This window comes from Rutilus rutilus (genome assembly GCF_951802725.1).
Source record: "Rutilus rutilus genome assembly, chromosome: 19".
NCBI classification, from domain to species: domain Eukaryota; kingdom Metazoa; phylum Chordata; class Actinopteri; order Cypriniformes; family Leuciscidae; genus Rutilus; species Rutilus rutilus.
In genome coordinates, this window is record NC_140232.1 from 29378125 (window position 1) to 29399728 (window position 21604).

At 37.3% G+C, this 21604-nt stretch overlaps 2 protein-coding genes across 2 annotated transcripts; both read left to right on the forward strand.

Moving 5' to 3' along the window:
- The first annotated feature begins 298 nt into the window (after positions 1 to 298).
- On the forward strand, positions 299 to 6504 carry nras (NRAS proto-oncogene, GTPase). Its single transcript, XM_084388859.1, has 5 exons — positions 299 to 572; positions 2954 to 3085; positions 3737 to 3915; positions 4102 to 4258; positions 4400 to 6504. Exons 2-5 carry the CDS (start codon positions 2975 to 2977, stop codon positions 4517 to 4519), a joined length of 567 nt encoding a protein of 188 aa, XP_084244985.1. The 5' UTR covers positions 299 to 572; positions 2954 to 2974; the 3' UTR covers positions 4520 to 6504.
- A 214-nt stretch (positions 6505 to 6718) lies between these two features.
- Positions 6719 to 21283, forward strand: ampd1 (adenosine monophosphate deaminase 1 (isoform M)). Its single transcript, XM_084388858.1, has 15 exons — positions 6719 to 6851; positions 11102 to 11267; positions 12826 to 12931; positions 13404 to 13569; positions 14433 to 14652; positions 15386 to 15515; positions 15606 to 15800; positions 16117 to 16248; positions 16334 to 16497; positions 16580 to 16706; positions 17359 to 17522; positions 18810 to 18930; positions 19056 to 19229; positions 19336 to 19446; positions 20477 to 21283. Exons 1-15 carry the CDS (start codon positions 6830 to 6832, stop codon positions 20630 to 20632), a joined length of 2154 nt encoding a protein of 717 aa, XP_084244984.1. The 5' UTR covers positions 6719 to 6829; the 3' UTR covers positions 20633 to 21283.
- The last annotated feature ends 321 nt before the right edge of the window (positions 21284 to 21604 follow it).

Consider the following 21604-nt stretch of genomic DNA (forward strand, 5'->3'; position numbering starts at 1 on the left):
AGTAAAAAAAAAACTGAAATATTGAGTTAATACATAAAACACAAACCAACACATTCTCACAGGTCTGTTAAATGTTATTCAATTTCTTCAGGAATATAAATGTAATCGTTTTCACAGCCAGAAGCTGCACAATGTTGTGGCATTATTAATTCTTACTGTGAGTGACGACGGCAACTTGACCGTTCCAAGATGGCGGGCGCCCCGGCGTGTCTGGAGCGATCGAATGTGCCTCTGCGTGTAAATATCTATAGCAGCCGCAGAGGCTGGACTTTTATTTTGATATGATTTGTGGAATTCTGAAGCCGGAAGTCGCTCTGAATCGTGAAGTTCTGGGGGAAGCTGCTTAGTCAACTCTTATTCAAAACTTTAGACAGACTTCTTTAACTGCTGTTTTTACAAACTGAATCTATAGCCTCCTAACTAATCCTGTTCGTAAGGGTTACGTAGCTTACAGACGAGTGTGAAGCGACTTTTAAAGCGCTCCCCATGGCATTATTTTGGGCGAGAGAGCAGTAATTAGCGGAGCCCTGTTGATCAGATCAGCCAGAGGTCGCAGAACTGCAGAGTAAGCGGTGAGTTTCCTTCTCCACGCCTTATAAACCCTCTGCTTCATATTTATTACCGTCCTCGGGTGTTTACATGCATTTTCATGTGCATTGGTACCTGTAAACACTAGGTATAGGTGCTTCTTTGTGCGACATAAAGGCTGTGTCTCAAATCCCAGTGAACTGTCTACATAGACAGCATTTTGGCACATGAAGAATACATGTACAGTCTAGGGCACTTTAATGGCAAGTTGTCTGTTTAATAACTTGTCAAATGTATATTTAAATGATCTATAAGGTTTCCTTTACCAGGTATTTTGCTATTGAGCAACATTAATTTTCTTTTCAGGGTTTTACCTAATTTGCCACCACAAACATCTCAATACTGTTAGTTTTAAATCACTATTTTTGTTCAAATATCTCAAACCACCCAGGGGAACATTCTCTCTGGACTGGTTATGAGAGCATAAAAGCCACAGGCAAGGTAGGGATGGTGTGAAACATTCATACCAGTTGAAAGTGCATATTTACATAGAGCACAACAACATTCGAGTTGAAAATTGCCAGTGCAATGCAATGAAAGTGAATGGTAACTGCCATTCTCCACTAAATGACATAATAAGGTGAACTATTTCTTTAAGAAAAAAATAAAAAAAGATTGATATTTGCCCTCAATTAGTATCCTGTCATTTAAAGTCTCAAAACGAATCAATTTTGATCAGTCATGAAATCAAAATGCACAATTCGTATTTTTTATGGAATATTGCAGCATAAATTATTTATCTGTGTACATTTTTTTTTCAATCACATGCCCCGCTGCTCACAGCCCATGTTACTTCTATAATGTGTATTTTACTTTTATATTCAACAAGAAACAATTTGAGGGTGGGAAGTTTTTTAATATATATATATATATATATATATATATATATACATATATACACACACACACACACACACACAAATGGATGTTGGTGGTTCTTAAAAGAATGCATTACACTGGAAAGGAAAGTTGCTGAAGAGGAAGAGCATGTTATTTAATTTTGATAAATGATTACAAAGACAAACCTTTTTTTTTTTTTTTTTTTTCTTGGAACATGCGCAGATGAATCACTCGTTTGACTGTAAAATAGATGCTTTGACCTGAAGTCTGTGTCTCAGGTTTAAGTTGAGCTAGTAAAAACAGTTCAGGGGTCAGTGACCTCTGCTCTTCTCTTAGGTTAATTTTTTTCCTGGCTGTACTCTGAGAATGACTTTGACATTTAGCCATTCTATAAATAGATTGCAGGGCTACTGGTTGCAGATGGGAGTGATTTCTAAGAGAAACCGAATAGCTTCCAATATAAGTCATAAAAATATGAGAAAGTACATAATTATATTATTCACTGTTCAATATGCTGTCTGTAAACTCAGTGCAAGTCACCCAGACGACTGTCGAAGACATGCATGGGCGGCTGTCAGGTGGTGCGTTTTACTTTTCTCAGTGATTTTAGGGATGAATCAGCTGGACCAATCACAGTTATTTGATTATACAGTACGGTTCAATAGTTTGGGGTCAGTAAGATTTTTTTAAATAAATTCTTTTTATTCAACAAGGATGTAGCAATTGATCAAAAGTGACAGTAAAGAAATTATTAGTGTTACAAAAGAGATTTCTGACGGATCATGTGACACTGAAGACTGGAGTAAGGATGCTGAAAATTTAGCTTTGCATCACAGAAATCAATTACATTTTAAAATATATTAAAATAGAGAACAGTTATTTTCAATTGTATTGTATTAAACTGTCATTTTAATCAAATAAATGCAGACTTTGTGAGCATAAGAGACTTTAAAAATATTGTAAATCTTACAAACACCAAACCTTTGAACGGTAGTGTAACTTATTTCTGATTTTCTCTTTTCTCTCTCTCAAAAAAAGGAATTAACCAATACATATACATTTAAAATGTTTTTAATGATATAGTTACACAAATGTGACCCTGGATCACAAAACAAGGTCACAAGTCGCACGGGTATATTTGTGGCAATAGCCAACAATACATTGTATGGGTCAAAATGATCCATTTTCCTTTTATGCCAAAAATCATTAGGATATTAAATAAAGATCATGTTCCATGAAGATATTTTGTTAATTTCCTACCGTACATGTATAAAACATTTAGTTTATATATATACTGTATAAACTTTATATATTAGTATTTAGTGAATGCAGCACAATTGTGAACATTAATGGACAAATCCTAACAAACCACACATCAATTGAAAGCTTATTTATTCAGCTTATTTAAAATTGACCCATGTGATTTTTGTGGTCCAGGGTCACAAATGTTATTAAGTATTGATTTGTATGTCAAACTTTTTGTGAATATTGTGTTATTAATATATGCTCTCTGTCTTGATCACAGGTGGTCTCTGAGGACTGTAAGATGACCGAGTATAAGTTGGTTGTTGTGGGAGCAGGTGGTGTTGGGAAGAGCGCATTAACCATCCAGCTTATTCAGAATCACTTTGTGGATGAATATGACCCCACTATTGAGGTACTCAATAAAATGACCATCTGACCTCATCTTTCCTTAAGTTACGACTTTACATACACTAAAGTTTGGGGTCAGTAAGATTCTTTAAATGTTTTTGAAAGAAGTCTCTTATGCTCAAAAGGCTGCATTTATTTGATCAAACATACAGTAATATTGTGAAATATTATTACAATTTGAAATATCTGTTTTCTATTTTAATGTTTTTTTAAAATGTAATTTATTCCTGTGATGCCAAGCTGCATTTTCAATGTCACATGATCCTTCAGAAATCATTCTAATTTGATGCTCATTCTTATTTGACTGTGGAAACCATTTTCTCTGGATTCTTTGATGAGTCCAAAGTTCAAAAGAACTGCATTTATTTGAGAGAGACATTTTTTTGTACATTTGATCATTTTAATGCATCCTTGCTGAATAAAAGTATTAATATCTTTCAAAAAAAATCATCTTCCTGACCCCAAACCTTAGAACAGTGGTGTACCTGACATTTAACGCATGGCCATCACCGTTTGACATTTTCATTTGTCCTCATAACCTGCGCTGAATGCTTTATTAGAATAGGATATATACATCCATTAGGTTGATTCATGTAATCGTGAGACTATCAGGCTCAATGCATATATACAGTGCTGATCGTGTCGGTCCCTGCAGGACTCTTACAGGAAGCAGGTGGTGATTGACGGTGAGACGTGTCTGCTGGACATCCTGGACACTGCAGGTCAGGAAGAGTACAGCGCAATGAGGGACCAGTACATGAGGACAGGAGAGGGTTTCCTCTGCGTCTTCGCCATAAACAACAGCAAATCCTTTGCCGACGTACATTTGTACAGGTCCGATGAATACGGCTTCAGTTATATTTTATGATGAATCCTCTGGATTTTAAGTAGCATTAATCTGATTAGATGAACCACTTGCGAAGCTTTTAAGTCTAAGACATGTCAATATAATATTATATGAAGGAGCATTTGTAATATGTGGTGTACAATGTCTATAATGGAACATTTGATACATTTTAGAGAGCAGATCAAGCGCGTGAAGGATTCAGATGATGTTCCCATGGTCCTCGTCGGGAACAAATGTGATTTGGCCAGAACGGTGGACACCAAGCAAGCTCAGGAACTTGCCAGAAGCTACGGCATAGAGTTTGTAGAAACTTCAGCCAAGACCAGACAGGTGGGCAAAGACTGATTATCAGTTCTTGCTTTTCAGATTAAAAACTTTTTATGTGTTCGCACAGTTTGCTTACGTTCGATTGCTTTTACTGCTTCACACATAGCGTACGTGTTAATGAAATATCCTTTGTCTGTTTTCCAGGGAGTTGAGGATGCTTTTTACACCCTCGTCCGTGAGATCCGGCATTATCGCATGAAAAAGCTCAACAGCAGAGAAGATAGGAAGCAGGGCTGCCTGGGTGTGTCCTGTGAAGTCATGTGACTGCACTGTCTCCCCCTTTGTTTTTTTGTGTTTTTTTTAGCAGTTTCTTGACCAGGCAGCTGGAAGCCTCATGACCATGTGTGTGTGTGTGCGTGTGCGCAGAGTTCGCCCTCTGCTGGCTGAAAGGGATTAATGCACAACTGGTCATCTTTCCAGTTGGCCTGCTGTAATAGAAAAATGAGGTCATTGGACATTAGCCCACTTGTCTCATTTAGTACTTGAGTTGTCCCTCTTCCTTTGGAAGAAAAACTTATACGGGCATTGAGATTGGGCATTGAGTTCACTTCTGAACCCTTATGAACACAACAGCACATTGGTGTTGATTAAAGAAATTCTAAATTGCAGAAGGGTGCATCTCTTAAAAACCTGCTCAGGTCACATTTCACCAGACAATCTAAAGAGTAAATCATTAAGAAAATATTTTTCATGAACATTTATCACATCCCCAACACATTCTCATTATCATAATGCATCAGAATTTTTTTCATGTGTTTCCCTTTATTCTCATTTGTGATTCCCATTGTTGTAATGCAATACATTTTTACTGTAATATAATATTTTCTTCAGTAGGCATAATGGTAGTCCAACACCTACTACTACGATGCATAAATACTTAACAGTTTAAATTAAGTTCACAATTTTTATTTTTTTTCATTACCACACTGAGAAAAGATTGTCAACAAATACGACTGTCACATTGCAAAAAAAAAAATCGAAATAGTCCTAAAATACTATTCATTTTTATTTACCCAAAATATAATTTCATAACGATTCTATTGATTTTTGACCTGTTTTTGGCATGTTTTTTTGAGTCACCCAAGAATTTTTTAATTACAAGAAATGCATATTTCATGGAAGAGAAGGAACTGCATTTTTAAATTGGAATTAATGTAGATTATTAGCATATACCTTAATATGGAAGCTGTTATTATGAAGGTTTTAGAAACCTCAGACCTGATGCTGTAAAGGCTTCAGAGGAGACAAAGTGAAATGCCCTTTAATCTTAATCCGCAGGTTCAATGCTCAGGAATACTGTGAACGCAGAAGTTCTTCAGAATTGTGTGGGATTATTTCTTTCCCTTTTGCCATTCTTCTTCTTTTTTTCTTTCTTTTTTTTTTCATTTGTTGTAGCCAAAGAGTTTATTTAGCATTTACTTTTACCATTTTCTGTCATATAGTGCCATTTACTCTAGAATTTCACCTTGTTCTTTTATTCTCTTTGCTCTCAGATGTTAATTGTATATTTTGACATATAATACAGAAAGATTAGAATGATTTAGCCTAGATACAGAGAAGTCAATCAGATTTTAAGCATGAGGTGTGATGGATTTTACTTAAAGGGCCTTTTGAATCATGGTGCTGCTGGTGTACACGCCAAATCTATGTGCCGCCTTCTGTGTCCTATATAGCATGACATCTTTTAGCCCATGTTAAATAATGTCTTAAACCTTCCAGTGAAAGCTGTAAAAATGTTTTTTTTTTTTTTTTTTTTTTCGTGGGGGGGGGGGGGATTGTAAGAGATCAGAGTAATGGTTTGTTGCTATGTTTATTTTTCATGCCTGAAGTCTCTTCTTGAGAGCCAATGAAGGTTTATCACGAAGTTAAAATGATTGACTATCATGTTATTTATATGGCATTTGTCTGAATCTGTGCCTGATTTCATCATCGGTGAAATCTGCAGTATTCGTACTGCCGTTGCGTTTGGCCTTCTGTCCTCACTTTAACAGAGGCAAAATACAAACTAAGTTTGCCTTTACATTAACAATCCTTTCTTTTCCAACTATATCAAGACTTGATTGATGATGTATTTTGCAGTTTTAGCACAATTTATTAGTATCACAGACTTTCCTTAATCAGAAAATCATGTGAAAATGAACATTTCATGTCTTTTTTTTTGGGGGGGGGGGGGGATATTCACGTGTAACAGATGTTTAATGTGCCTACCATATTACAACACGTTTTACCAGTAAATGAATTGGAAACTGAGCATATTGTGTGTAATTCTCCTACATGTGCATGGATGTTCGTGTGTGTGTGTGTACTTGCATAACATCCTATTTTTCATGTGTGAGCTTGTCACTTGAATCTGTCTGTCTGTTAAAACTTAAAATAGAGTTGAACACACAGAACCTGGAGCGTCAAACCCCTCGTATCCAGTGCGGGTACACGGCTCTGGTTACACTGGGCAACCACTGCTTAATATTACACTGTTGCTGTGTCCAACTGCACACTTCCCCGCTACCGAGGAGCAGTGTCGGACCGACCAGCTTTCTGCAGGACGAGTGATAGTGTCAGAAACCAAAAGCCAACATGCCCAAAGTCGCTGTGCCCGGTGAGTGTCCATTCACCACCTGAATCCAACACACAAAGAGAAGATTTGGTTTTAACATTGCATTAATCTATTAAATTTGTTTCACACCACAGAAAACATTCAAATGAGCATACAACTGCTTAATAGATGTGTATGCAAAGTTAATTGAAGAATATTAAAATGTTGCAAAAGTTTGGACACCACTGTGGTCTCTAAACTGTAATCTAGGAATGGGAGTGTCTGAATAGTTATTTTTGCCGATCAAGTCTTAGAAGTTTGTACAACAAATACAGTAGGCAAGAACATTTTTTGATCAGGCGGTGGTGGTGGTACATGAGAGCATTTTAGGAACTTTAATTCAAAGAGAGCAACTGTCAGGCGTTGCATTCGTCGACAGTGTCGACACCCCTGACATTTTAATAAATGGAAGCAGAATTAAAATAGAGGTGTTAGTGTTTGATACTGCCTCATTAACACCTGTGATGGATTGATCCACACGTTTAGATATAGACTGAAGTGCAATCTATGTGCACACTTGAAAATTATGTCAGATATGTATGCATGCAAGAGTTCACACTGATTTTTTTTTTTTTTTTTTTTCAGCTGTGGAAGACTCCATTAACGAGGTTGCGAACGCGTATGAGTTATGATTTAGTTACAACACATGGAGGCTTGCTTGAAAATGCAGGATAGCCTTTTGCTAGTCAGCGGATTCTAGTGGCTCAAATGTCATACTGGTGCTTGACTCGCCATCACTCACCTGAAATGTATTTTTACATCATAAATGTTTGTCCACTGGGTCTTAGCGAGTTCAGTTGTGCGCGTATATTTTCTTACACCTGGCAGAATCTGCAAAATGTTAATAATTTTAGCTAAAGAGGTATCGTAAAAACAGCATGCTTCTACTCATATAGTACTCTTATTTTGTTACAATTATTACCTTAAAAACAGATTCTGCAAGGTGTATATAAACTTATAACCACACGTGTATGTGCACTGATTATGTGGGATAGTCCTGATTCTTTTCTTCTCAGTAAGATTTTGGGTTGATTGGAGAATTACATTTCTAGACATGCTGCTTTCCATGTGCAGGAATAATCTGAATTTGAATTTGCAGACTGTTATAGGATATCAGTCACTGATATCGCCAAGTTTAAAAATAGAAACGCTATCATTTCATGGCAGCAGGGAAGGCCACAAACTGGCTGAGCTTCAGAGAGAGAGTCTTCGAGCAGGCTGTTATAACACTCGACTGATGAGTTCACACCTAAGTAAAAGACCATTGAGTCTAATACTCTGTTGAAGATTGTTTCTGATATTAAAATACTTATGTCTCTGCATGTTAAGCTGGACAGGAGAAAGTAATTTGTAGTTGATGGTGTGAGTTTTGGCGGGACTATCTGTTTGCCCGACCAATGGCAGATAGGGGGTGTTTCTGAAACCTTTCGCTATTCAGTTCAGTGACGTATTCAAATAATTCAGAGTAAAATCCTCCTCCTGACTTCATGACCTACTGTTTCTATTGTGGTCAATGTGTGTTATTGTCCTTGTGAGTGACCGTAACTCTTGTTTGCCCCCTCACATGAATCCTGTCCCATATCTGATGGGTACATATTACTAACCCAGTGGAGGAGAAGCGTAAGTATTGGAAGGAATCATAGGCGGATGATTGTTTGTGTGTTTGGAAAGAGGGGTGAGCATGACCTGGTAGATATGCGAATCTCAAAACCAAGGGATTTGCCATGAAACTCCAGGTGGATACAAGGCGTGTGATTTTATTTTTTTATTTTTATTTTTTTTAAAGTTTTAGAGTGTAGGAATGTGATTTAGGGGATGTTGACTATTATTTAGTATAAATAAGTTGTTTATTTGTTTAATGTTCACGATCCATGACATTGACATTGGCTGCATCCGAAATCACATACTTCTATAGTAGGGGAAAAACATGTGACAAATTCTCAGTTCTCATAAAAGAGTAGGTTAAAAGTACCAAGATGACCTACTTCTTCCGGCGAGATTCTGAAGTGAGCATACGATGGACACTTTCCCATAAGGCCATGGAAGAGGATTTGTGAAGTGAAGCGACGCAACTGACACTGGTAGGCCACGTGATAATGTCAACATGGTGATCCAGATTATATTCATACTCTAACATACCTTTTAATGGTCACAAAGTAATTATTTATTCAAAATAAGTGCCAACTAGTCGGCGCCGATAGCCTCGTGGGCAAGTGTGCCGACATGTAGCGCCGTTGTGCTTCGGGCGACACGAGTTCGAATCCTGGCTCGTGGGCCTTTCCCAAGCCCGTCCTCCACCTCTCTCACCTCACTTCCAGTCTAGTTACTGTCCTATCCTAATAAAAGGCAAAAATGCCACACACAAAAAAAATAATAATAATTAAGTACCAACTTAAGAGAGTATATGATTTCAGACGCAACCCTTGTGGATTGTGGTCTGGGCCAATGGTGTGGGTGCTTGGGGCCTCTAACTGAGCTTTAGTTATTAAATATATGATGAAACAGGTATTGTAATTTGAATTAAACCAGTTTTAAATAAAAAAAAAGTATGATCATGGAAAGTGAACAATAACAAATAAAAGTTTGCCTCTATGTGAGGAGAACAGATAGTGATACACTATTTGTGAAATGTCAAGCCTTGTTTGAGTTCTTTTGAAGGTGTCTGCAATCTTGGGATTGTGAAAAAAAAGTCATAGTGATATGACAATGAGCATGACTTGATGTTTTTTTTTTTTTTTTTTTTACATAATTTTGCACTTTTCACTCTACCCCATCAGTCACTGCGATTTATATATACAAAGGTTCATGCTGACAGTTAATTTTATTGTAAAATTCGGTTGCCTGCAATACAGAGAGATTGTATTTAAAACTACCGAATTGTTTGTTATTCAGGTGGCATGTGTGATCCCTCAAATGTGAATAAAATGACAGTTCCAATGTGTTGCTTACTAACTCAGTCTAACCTCTAACCTCCTTTTTCTTTCCAATGTTTTGGATCTTTCTCACCCACTTCTGGGGAAATGAATAATCAGCAGCGAGTAAGTATAAAGGAACCCGTCCGAGATCGACATGTTAAAACTGCTTCAGTGCAACAAAATAATGGCAAAATGTCCATCTGTATATTTTATTCACTTGTTTGTTTAGGTGAAAATATACATTGGGGTCCAAAAGTCTGAGACTGTATTGAAAATCTGGCATTGATAATGTAATTTAAACCTATTTTGGGTAACACTTTATTTTATAGAGTCCTTGTTACACGTTACATGTAGTTATAGTAATTACTATAAATTGTGCATAATTACATGCAACTAACCCGAACTCTATATTAACTACATGTAATTAATTATTGTTAGTCATTACCCATTATAATACTAAACATATTATTGCACTGTAACATGGACACCTGAAAATGAAGTGCAACCCTGTTTTGTTTTAGTAACATTTAAAACATTATGCTATAATGTAAAACAAATAAGAAATATTTAAAATTGCATCACTGATGTTAACTTTTGAGCAGACGGACAGATTTTCTTGCTGGAGTGTCAGAGCAAAAAGGTATTTATAATATAATTTGTAATTAAAATGTGTATTCAGCTGAAAAAAAAAAAGTGCACCCCATTGTAGTTCATAAGCAAACAAATGACTAAATTGTGTAGCCTACTTCTGGCTTAGACTGGTGATTTCTGCGCATGTTTAATGTGATTCTTAAAAGCTTTTAGGATGAAGGCCTGATGTTTTCTTGTCTGTTTTCAATTAGACATTTCTAGGTTATGATTTGGGTTCTGCTGAATTGTGTGTTGGGTCAAAGAATTTGTCATACTAGTTTTATCTCTGCATGGGAGATGTTGCTCATTTACTGCTAGCGATCACAGTGACTCAGTAGTTGAATCATTCTGAAAATGTTTTTCCTTGTGCCAAAAGCATGCTCTGGTTTAAAAGCACAACAAAAGTTGATTTTCTTATAGTTAAAAATATATAAAGGACAACCAGTCAGATGCTTTATATAAGTACTACACGTTGGTTGTTCACTTATTGTGCCTTTATGGCGTTTACCATAGGCTAATAATTATTTTTATACTTAAGTTATGTCAAGACCATGACACCATCTCACTTGATGCATCTTGACCGTTTTTTTACTCTCGCTCCCTCCCTCTCTCTCGCTCTTTTTTTTTTTTTAAATGGTAGACCGCCGTCTCCTTAAATAATTATTTTACATTAAAACCAATGTGGTGCTGCTTCTTCTTTTCTACCAGAAACGGACGATCGTGTGCGTGCGATCGCAGAGCGTGTATTTGCATCAGAAACCAAGGATGAAGACGTCCGTGAGGAGATCTCCCTGTTTGATGTGGCTGACGATTGCCCTATCCTCAACCAGGAGCTGGCCTATCATGTAGCCGAGGATGATGACATAGAGAAGCGGTCAGTGCAGTTACACAATTATACAACTCCTTTTTTAAAATGAAGTAGCCTATATTGAAGTCGCAATGAAATGAATGTAGCGACAGATTTTTTTTTTTTTGAAGTGCAACTGAGTGTAACAGATTACTGAAAAAGAGGAAAATATAGTCTGGTGACTTGGTTCTGTGCATTGGTTGTTGATAATGAGATGTGGACGTTGCAGTCAAAATGAACATGAGCTTGCAGTGGCGAGGTTGAAGCAGATTGATTGGAGAAGTCCTGCATACATCACCAAGGAGAAAAGTCAACTGTTTTCAAGATCAAACATTTTGATTAAAAATTACAAGGGGAAAAACATAAAAAAAGAAGAAAAAAATAAACATATGAGAAAATAATCTTAATCTGGAATGAAACATAGACATGCATTTAGAAAATGATACATCTCATTGAACATGTCTATCTCTTAAGTCTCATTTTCATTTGCAAAAAAGAAAGAAAAGTATGCCTTCTACTATGCCATTTATAATATTTACATGTGGTCTCAACATGGCCGCCGCCATGAAGGAGAGGAAGGGGGCTTTTCAGTAGAATAAACTTATTCTCATGTAACTGTGAGTGTACATCATGTAAACATATTTGTCAGAAGCACTATTTATTTATTTGATTGTAAGCAATTTCTTAAATTTTATTTTTAAAGGTTATTTATAAAGCAGCAACAGTGATGGTGGCAAATAGCAAATTTTGTTGCAGCTTGAGTTGTTTAATATCGAAGAACAGATAATGTGTAGTCCGCAAACGGAAATGGGTATGAGGAAATGCAACTCTATATTTTTTTTTACCTGAGGGGGAAGGGTTCTAGCAGACCAATCACAGCACAGCGCTTGTGGTCTGCGTAGAATTGACGTGTTGTTACATTTTACGGTAGTTACGATATAGGCTGTGTAGCCCATGTGTGTAGCACGTGTAGCCTTTGAAAACTGCCTACTAGTGGTCTGCATGTGTAATTGCACGTCGACGCAGAAGTATAAATGAAAACCGACACGTAGCCTACGGCGTACGTTCAACGCAGAAGTATAAATCAGCCTTAAGCTGTCGACTGTTTAAAATACGTTTTAAACAAAACATGTTGACAAACAAATACACAATTTTATTTTGTGATATGTAATGATAATAGACGGACAAATAATGACAGTACTTACGTTTTGTCGACTTGAGACATAACCATAATACTTGCTTTTCGAGAGCTGTCGGATCAGTATCTGACGGTACATCACATGAAAACGCGGCATACGCGACTTAATTTTGCGAGTGTCTTTTTATTAATGCTTTGACAGAATTTTGAGGTTACTGAAATCTTTGTTGGAAAACGCTATCAAAGCATTCATTATATAAAATTATTTTAGTATATATTATATATTTAACAAAAAAAATTTTTCTTGTAGTATATTTTTTTTTTTTCTTTTTTTTTTTGGCTTTCTTTGGTGTGTTCAGTCCTTAACTATTTGCACCCGGAAGTCGTGATTTAGTACAAAGTTTACTCAAAACTAACCAACCTCATCTTTAACCAATCTCCACACAGAAAGAAGCTTCTCAGCCGCACTCACCTTGAGCTAGAGGATCAACCAGCCTACTTGGAAGTGCCTCATTTTCAGAGAGTGTCCATCACTGGTGACTATGCTGCTGGGGTATGTTCCAATTTATAACTTCCTGTTACATCCAGAAACTGACTTGGATATTCCCATGTTATGTAAGTTTTTATTTATATATTGCCCTTTACCAAGACCAGCAGAAATAGATCAGCCAAGGGGTCTCTCTATCTAAGCAGATGGAGCCCAGCCCTGGATTTGGTTTCTGAAATCTATATCTGACATTTAGAAGGGGGTTTTAAGAGAGTTAAGGAATTCATTTTCACCTGCAGTCATCAGTTCTTCCCTACTCTTTTCTAAGGATCAAACTTAACTGCCCTGGCATTACATCAGGGATATGATCGCTTTTAAATATAGTTTCACTTAGTCACTGTAATGCTTTCTATGACCGTTCATGATACATTTGCTTGTATGTTAACTTATCGCTTTTTCATATAAAAAATATAGGCATTTCAAACATAATAATCAGGGCAAGTACTTGGCATTTCACACAATCCAAACTGTACTGCAGGTCACCATGGATGACTTTGAGGTGTCCTGTAAGGGTCTGTACCGTGCCCTGACCATCAGAGAGAAGTACATGAAGCTAGCTTTCCAGAGATTCCCCACCACTCCATCTCAGTTCTTACGCAAAATTGAAGGAGAGAAGTGGAAACTAGACGATGAGTTGCTTCCAGGTAATAACTGTATACTAGAATAAAAAATAAGTTACAATAAGGTAGGGCTGGGCGACATATCGCATGACATTGTTATGCGCATCTCGTCAGTAAAGCCGGTTCCTTGATTAGTAATAAATCGCCATCACCTGCTTTCAGATAGAGCGGCATTTACTACACAGAGCCGTAGTTCACTGACAAGCTGAGCCATATCGCATTAATTATCACAGGCGATACGTCCATTTTTTCTTCTTCTTGTATATCCTGCAAAAATCGTTGTTTTGGCTTTATTTGGTGGGTTCAGTCCTTAACTATTTGCACCCGGAAGTCGTGATTTAGTACAAAGTTTACTCAAAACTAACCAACCTCATCTTTAACCAATCTCAACACAGTAAGAAGCTTCTCAGCCGCACTCACCATGAGCTAGAGGATCAACCAACCTACTTGGAAGTACGGAACTTGCCACTGCCAATACACACATGACACACTGCTGTGAGCAAGCAAGACATACTGCTGTTGCACAATCACCCCGTAGCAGATCTATACAGGTGGAGCTGGAGAAGGTGAAGGGTTTCTGAACAGTGTTGCCAGATTGTGTCGACGATTTCCAGCCCAAAGCGCTCAGCGAAACCCGCCCACTCCAAGAAAAACCCACTCAAAACATGAACTGCCAAAATAATGAAATTGGAGGTTGATAAGACTCACTTTTTTTATCTACTTAAGATAAAAATAAATCGATTTCCCAGGAAACCGAATCAAAACAGGGCAAATACATTTAACATGTTAAAATGGCAGTGAATCAAGGAATTAACAGATGACTTTAATCCTCGGAAACTAACATAATATAATGATACATAATGATAACAGTCTCTGTTGTGTTGCAGTCTTTACCTCTCCTCCTAAGGATGGTGAGGATCCTTTCTGCACTAAGGACTTCCCACCTAACCTCGGCTACGTTGCTCGCATGAAGGATGGTGTTATCTTTGTCTACAAAGACGCAGCATCTGCTGATAAACACCAGCCTGTGAACCACCCCGGTCCAGAACTTGCCACTTTCATCGATGACATGAACTTCCTCATCGCCTTGATTTCTCAGGGCCCAACGTGCGTGCACTAAAGCTCTACATGATGCTTAATAACTGACCTCAACTTGTCTGTATTATATTCTCTCATTTTCCATTTCATGATTGGGCAAAAAACACAAATAATTTAATGTGATGAAATGTCAATTGAAATCAGTGTTACATATTTCACTATTTATTTATGATATACACTACTGTTCAAAACTTTGGGATCAGTAAGATTTTTTTTGTTTTTGAAAAAAGTCTCATGCTCACCAGGGCTAGATTTATTTGATCAAAATGACAGTAATGTGCTATTATTTAAAATAACTATTTTAATTTATTGTAAAATGCAATGTACTCCTTTGATCAAAGCTGAATTTTCAGTGTCACACGATCCTTCAGAAATCCTTCCAATATGCTGATTTGCATCAAGAAACATTTTATTATGAATTAAATGTATTTATTTTATATAAAATTAAATGGTAATTTTTTATAATTTAAAGAAATTATAACTGTTTTACAACTGAAAACAGTTGTGCTGCTTAATCATTTTGTGGAAACCGGTTTACATTTTGTTTTTAGGTTTCTTTGATGAAACTTCATTATAACAGATTTCTTTTGTAACAATGTAAAAGTCTTTATTGTCACTTTTGATCAATTTAATGCATGCTAGCTGATTAAAAATATAAATGTCCTTAAAACAAATTAAAGTCAATAGAGAATAAGAATGATTTGTTTATTTTCTAAATGGATGCTTGTGTTTTGTCCCTCAGAAAGACATACACTCATCGTCGTCTGAAGTTCCTCATGTCAAAATTCAATGTACATGAGATGTTAAATGAGATGGAGGAAATGAAAGAGCTGAAGAAAAATCCCCACAGAGACTTTTACAACTGTAGAAAGGTATGACTCAAAACAGCCAAATGTAATTTATACTTAAAAAAAAAGAGATGTTATAACAGTTATGTTGTTGTTCCCTTCTCGCTGGTGTAGGTTGATACTCACATCCACGCTGCCGCCTGCATGAACCAGAAGCATCTCCTCCGCTTCATCAAGAGGTCCTACCGTGTGGATGCAGATAGGGTGGTTGCTGTTTTGAAGGGCAAGGAAGTGACCATGAAGGAGCTTTTTGCACATCTTAACCTGCATCCCTATGACCTGACTGTAGATTCCCTGGATGTGCATGCTGTAGGTATCACACAACACATCATGCAAATCCTTCCATGCCTGCTTACCCAAACTTGGGAAGAATCTGTATAGAGAATCACCACAGATGTTCAGGACTAAAAAAAACAATATGTCAAAGTATCCTTACAGCACTATGCACTGCTCATTATGCAGTTGTCATGTGCTGTGTTTACTTTTAGATGATTACATGGGTTACAAAATCTTCCCGGTGTATCCTCAGCTGTTATGACTGTATTTTTAGCACTCCTAACAGCTTACGAAAACTGTTGTTTGTGATGACTGCAAAGTTATTTACAGTAACTTCGACTTCTTGCAGGGCAGACAAACCTTCCAGCGTTTTGATAAATTCAATGCCAAGTACAACCCTGTGGGTGCCAGTGAGCTGCGTGATCTGTATATGAAGACTGAGAACCACATATCTGGAGAGTATTTTGCCACCATTATCAAGGTAAGACTTGGGTGAATCATGGCATCACTCATTTACACTTAACGGGAAACCGATCAAATCAGCCACAATCTCTGGAATCTCACAGGAAGTTGCCAGTGACCTGGAGGATGCCAGATACCAGTACGCAGAGCCCCGTCTGTCCATCTATGGCTGTAACCCTAATGAGTGGACTAAGCTTTCCAGCTGGTTCAACAAGCACAGGGTCTTTTCTCCTCACCTCAAGTGGATGATTCAAGTGCCCAGAATCTAGTACGTGAATCTGTTTCACTTCTCGCACTTAGTCTCTTTGTGAAAACTGTACTAACAGTATAACTTTTATTTCTCCCTGTAGTGACATTTTCAGAGCCAAGAACTTTGTGCCACACTTTGGAAAGATGCTGGAAAACATCTTCCTACCTGTTTTCCAGGCCACCATTGACCCTAACTCTAACCCAGAGCTTAGTGTGTTCTTGAAGCATGTGAGTGAATCTGGCTAATATAATATTAGTGAATACATATGCAAAGAGACAAGTTCTATCTCATAAATACAGTATCCTAGTAATGTTCAAAAGTTTGGGGTCAGTAATACTTAATTCAGCAAGGACGCATTGAATTGATCGAAAGGGAAAAAATACATACAAAATACATTTATTTTTTAAAATTGTATCATGGTTTCCACATTAAGCAACACAACTGTTTTCAACACTGATAATAATAAGAAATGTTTCTTGAGCAGCAAATTGTAATATATGCTTTATTGACTCCAGCATCATCTTGCTTGTTCTGAATCAGATCCGAAGTAACTATAACTCACTACTTGAGTAGTCTTTTCATTGGATACTTGATTACACTTACTCAGGTAATTAATAACATTACTAATTTTACTTTTACTTGAGTAATTATTTCTATAAGATTTTGGTTACTCTACCCACGTCTGCAAATCATCATATTAGAATGATTTCTGAAGGATCATGTGACACTGAAGACTGGAGAATTTAGCTTCGCTATTACTGCAATAAATTACATTTTAAAATACTATAAAACAGAACAATCATATTAAATTGTAATAATATTTCACAATATTACTGTAGTCTGTTAACCCCTCCATCCGTGTGTTTTGTCCCTCTGCAGGTGACAGGCTTTGACAGTGTGGATGATGAATCCAAACACAGCGGTCACATGTTCTCCACAAAGAGCCCCAAGCCTGAGGAGTGGGACATTGTGAAGAGCCCCTCATACACTTACTGGATTTACTACATGTATGCAAACATCGCCCGACTCAACCAGCTGCGCAAGTGAGTATCTCAGTAACACAAAAAGAAAGACTAGATAATTGTTGTACTTGATACTATGATGATTGCTTATAATTGAAGTTAGGGGTTCGTTTCAATCCCTGACCCTAAATAATTCAGCTTTGGTGTATAGACCTTATTCACAGCTGCGCCATCTTTGAATAAAGCCCAATTTATACTTCTGCATCGAACTCATGCTGTAGCTACGTCGTAGGCTGTGTGTAGAAATTTCAGTAGACAAAAAAAACTCCAGACAATATGAGCTGTGGAAAATTATAAGTGACCTAGGAGCTTTATACAGCTTTTTACAGCAGATGCCATTGAAAACACAGCAAGTCTATCCCTCACAGCCTCACTTTCATACCTGTCATGGCGCTGCTTTGAATAAGGTCTATAATACATCCCACACTGTTTGTCCCATGGACATGAATAATACTTCAAGTTGAACAGCTTGCAAGGAGAAGTGTGCTATTAATTTTTTACTTGGGGGATTTGACTGCACTGACACTATTGGATGAGAACTGAACTGAGCTGGATGATGACATCACTGTTTCCTGCAGTGATGCTTTATAGCTGAATTGAACTCATTCATAAATTATGAACTTTACCCAGTTATTGAACTGAATCAACACTGAACTGACGCCACTGAATAATGACACTATTGACTTTTTAGAGCTGCTTTTTTGTTTGTTTGCTTTCTGCTTGCATCACTGATCATTATTTTAAGCTGTTAAGCTGCTTTGAAATATAAAGGCCAAAAAGAGTAAAAGAATTGAGCTAAAAATAATTATTTTGGACAATAAAATTGGCAAAAAAATCATAGATTTACTTCTTCATTTTTTCAAGTATCTTATGCCCACCAAGGCTGCATTTATTGGTTAAATATACAATAAATATATTAATACAAATATATTAATTACAATAAATATTAATATTAATACAATTTTAACTGTTTTTTTTATGTTAATATATTTTTAAATGTAATTTATTCCTGTGATGCAAAACTGAATTTTCAGCATCATTACTCCAGTCTTCACGATCCTTCAGAAATCATTCTAATATTCTGATTTGCTGCTCAAGAATCATTTCTTATTATCAGTGTTGAAAACAGTTAAGCTACTTTTCCTTTTAAGGACTTTCCTTTTGATGAATGAAAGTTAAAAAAGAATTTGTCTTTACAGTCACATTTGATTATTTGAATGCATACTTGCAGAATAAAAGCATTACTTGTATTAAAGGTGTGTTTATATAGCCCAGAGTAACTGTATCTTGTGTTTTTGTGGCATCCAGGGAAAGAGGAATGAACACATTCCAGTTCAGACCTCACTGTGGGGAGGCTGGAGCTGTCACTCACTTGCTGGCCTGCTTTATGACTGCAGACAACATCTCTCACGGCCTCAACCTCAAGAAGGTTAATACACCATTTACCCTGACATTAGGGGGCATCCTTCACCTTACCACTTCATCTTACCCTCATGCTCTCTCTCTCGGTCTTCGAAAGAATCACAACAGTCACTGTCTCCTCATGTTCCACAGAGCCCTGTCCTGCAGTACTTGTATTACCTGGCCCAAGTTCCCATTGCTATGTCTCCTCTCAGCAACAACAGTCTGTTCCTAGAGTACAACAAGAACCCTCTGCTGGAGTTCCACAAGAAGGGACTGATCGTCTCCCTGTCCACCGACGACCCCATGCAGTTCCACTACACCAAGGTGCGAGGCTTCGCCCCTTTCCATATGTGCAAACTGCAAATCTTCTCTCTCCATTTCCTTTGATTTGATCATGTTTTTGAATTCATCTGAATTCCTGCATCAATAGGAGCCCCTGATGGAGGAGTATGCCATTGCAGCCCAGGTGTTCAAGCTCAGCACCTGTGACATGTGCGAGATTTCCAAGAACAGTGTCCTCCAGAGCGGCCTGTCTAATGAGGTGAGGTCACCTGATTAACACATCTCGTTTGGACTACAAAGCGATTTTTCCGGATCTTATGAAGTCACAATGTTCCTCATTTAAATAATCCCCGCCCACGGAATGCGCATCAAAAGGGGACGAGGCCTGGTTGAGCTGCATTAGAGAAGGCAGTGGTGTCGCTAAGTCATAGAGACACTGTTTCCAGAACTTATTTGTTTGACCTTCCTAAGGCTGACAAACTTACAGTGGTTAAAACTTATTTTAAACACTGATCCTTAACATTATAACCCCAACTTTTATCTGTGCACTGCACATTTTACGGAGAACAGCTTGTTTTCTGTTGCTTTTGTAGGCTCTCGGTTCTGTAAGGCAGTTCACCGCTCCTTAGGAAAATTAACCATGTTTAGTGATCGATTACTGTTTGTATTACCTCAGTTTTCAGACAAATATCACGATTAAATGGTGGATAACATCGTATCTCTAATGGATAAGAAAATTACAAAAACATACCAATCAGAAACGTCCTGTGAAATCCGTGCTTGCAAAGTCCATGCATGAAATCCGTTCTACACGATCCTCTTGTTTGTTAACACTGTCAGGGTCTGAATCGGGCGCAAATTGGTTTGAAATTGACGCTATCCTCAATATTTACACTAGAGAAGAACTCAGTTATAAAGGAGCGTGACATTCCCCAAACACGGGCCTAAGTCTGCCAATCACAACACACTGGGCCAGTGAAAACAAAAACATAAACATAAATCAAGCATGAAAACATAAACGTAAAAGGGAATAATAGGACCCCCTTAACAGTAACAACACTGATTTTTTTAAACTTCAAAACAATTACTCTATATCTAATAATATGGAATTAATCATTCAAAATATTCACTCATATATTACATATATATATTATACGTTATATATATTACACATCTGTAGTGGTCACCACCAGGGTTAAGCAATGTTTTTGTTGAAATTTGATGCCTAATAATTTATACCTTTCAGTTTTGATAATCACTCTGCAACAAACTTTTTCTCACACAAACAGGAAAAGGTTCACTTCCTTGGTGCCAACTACTTGAAGGACGGTCCAGAGGGCAACGACATCCGCAAAACCAACGTGGCTCAGATTCGCATGGCCTACCGCTACGAGACCCATTGCTATGAGCTGAACCTTATTAAAGAGGGCGTGATGGCTGACTAAAAAAACATGCACAGTGTGAAATTGAAAATTTAAACTGAAATACATGAAAGTGTAAATTATGTCACTGACAACAACATTTCAGCTAATATTATTGTGAAGCCCATGAGATAATGCCCATGAGACAGAGCTTATACCTTAAAGAGAAATAACACTCCAGAACAGAGTCTTCTTGTACACTGGTGTTTGTTGGCTTATGAAGTTTGTCTTATGTCTGATCTTTAGGTCTTACTGCTGTTTACAGTTTGCAGTTTACTAAGTTTACATCCCCTTTGTGCCTTATTGTATCTTTATCCTTATTGTTCATTCAGAGCCGATCCTGACCTCCCTGGGGCCCTAAGCAAAATTCTGTTAAGGGGCCCTCCTACCTGACCCATGAGCCATGTAAACCATTTGCCATTGCCACACAGTAACACCTGACACCCCAGTGCTCCCACTCCTTTAACTAGTACTAATGAAAATGTAATTCCTGATATCAGAAATAGACATTGTTATTAGAAAAAGTACATTCTTAATATCAAGAATTCACATTTTAAATAGTACAAATTTAATTATTGATATCAAAAATGCATCCTGTGAATGAATAAAAGCTAAAATGACTTGTCATCATAGCATGTCACTGTGTTTTAAATGATAAAAGCAATACTTGATACTTGATGGTTATTATTTACTGAGGGATGTGCATCCATATTGACCAGTATGTCCAGCCAATCAACATTTTAAATAGAAATATAGCCTATAAATCAATGTCAATACATTGCTTTCCATCTTGCTTCATTGCAGAGTTGTTACTAAACTGACTTGGAGACTAGATAATCATTGTCTTCTTTTAAAAGTATGTGCGCCTATAATGAGGAGTGCCATCACGCCCATATTGTACTGGTCCCCACAGATGTTTCGCTGGAAAGAGCGCGTTTCATTTCGTGCACGCAACACATGAACGCATGTTAACGCGCGACGCGGTTTTCTTTTCCG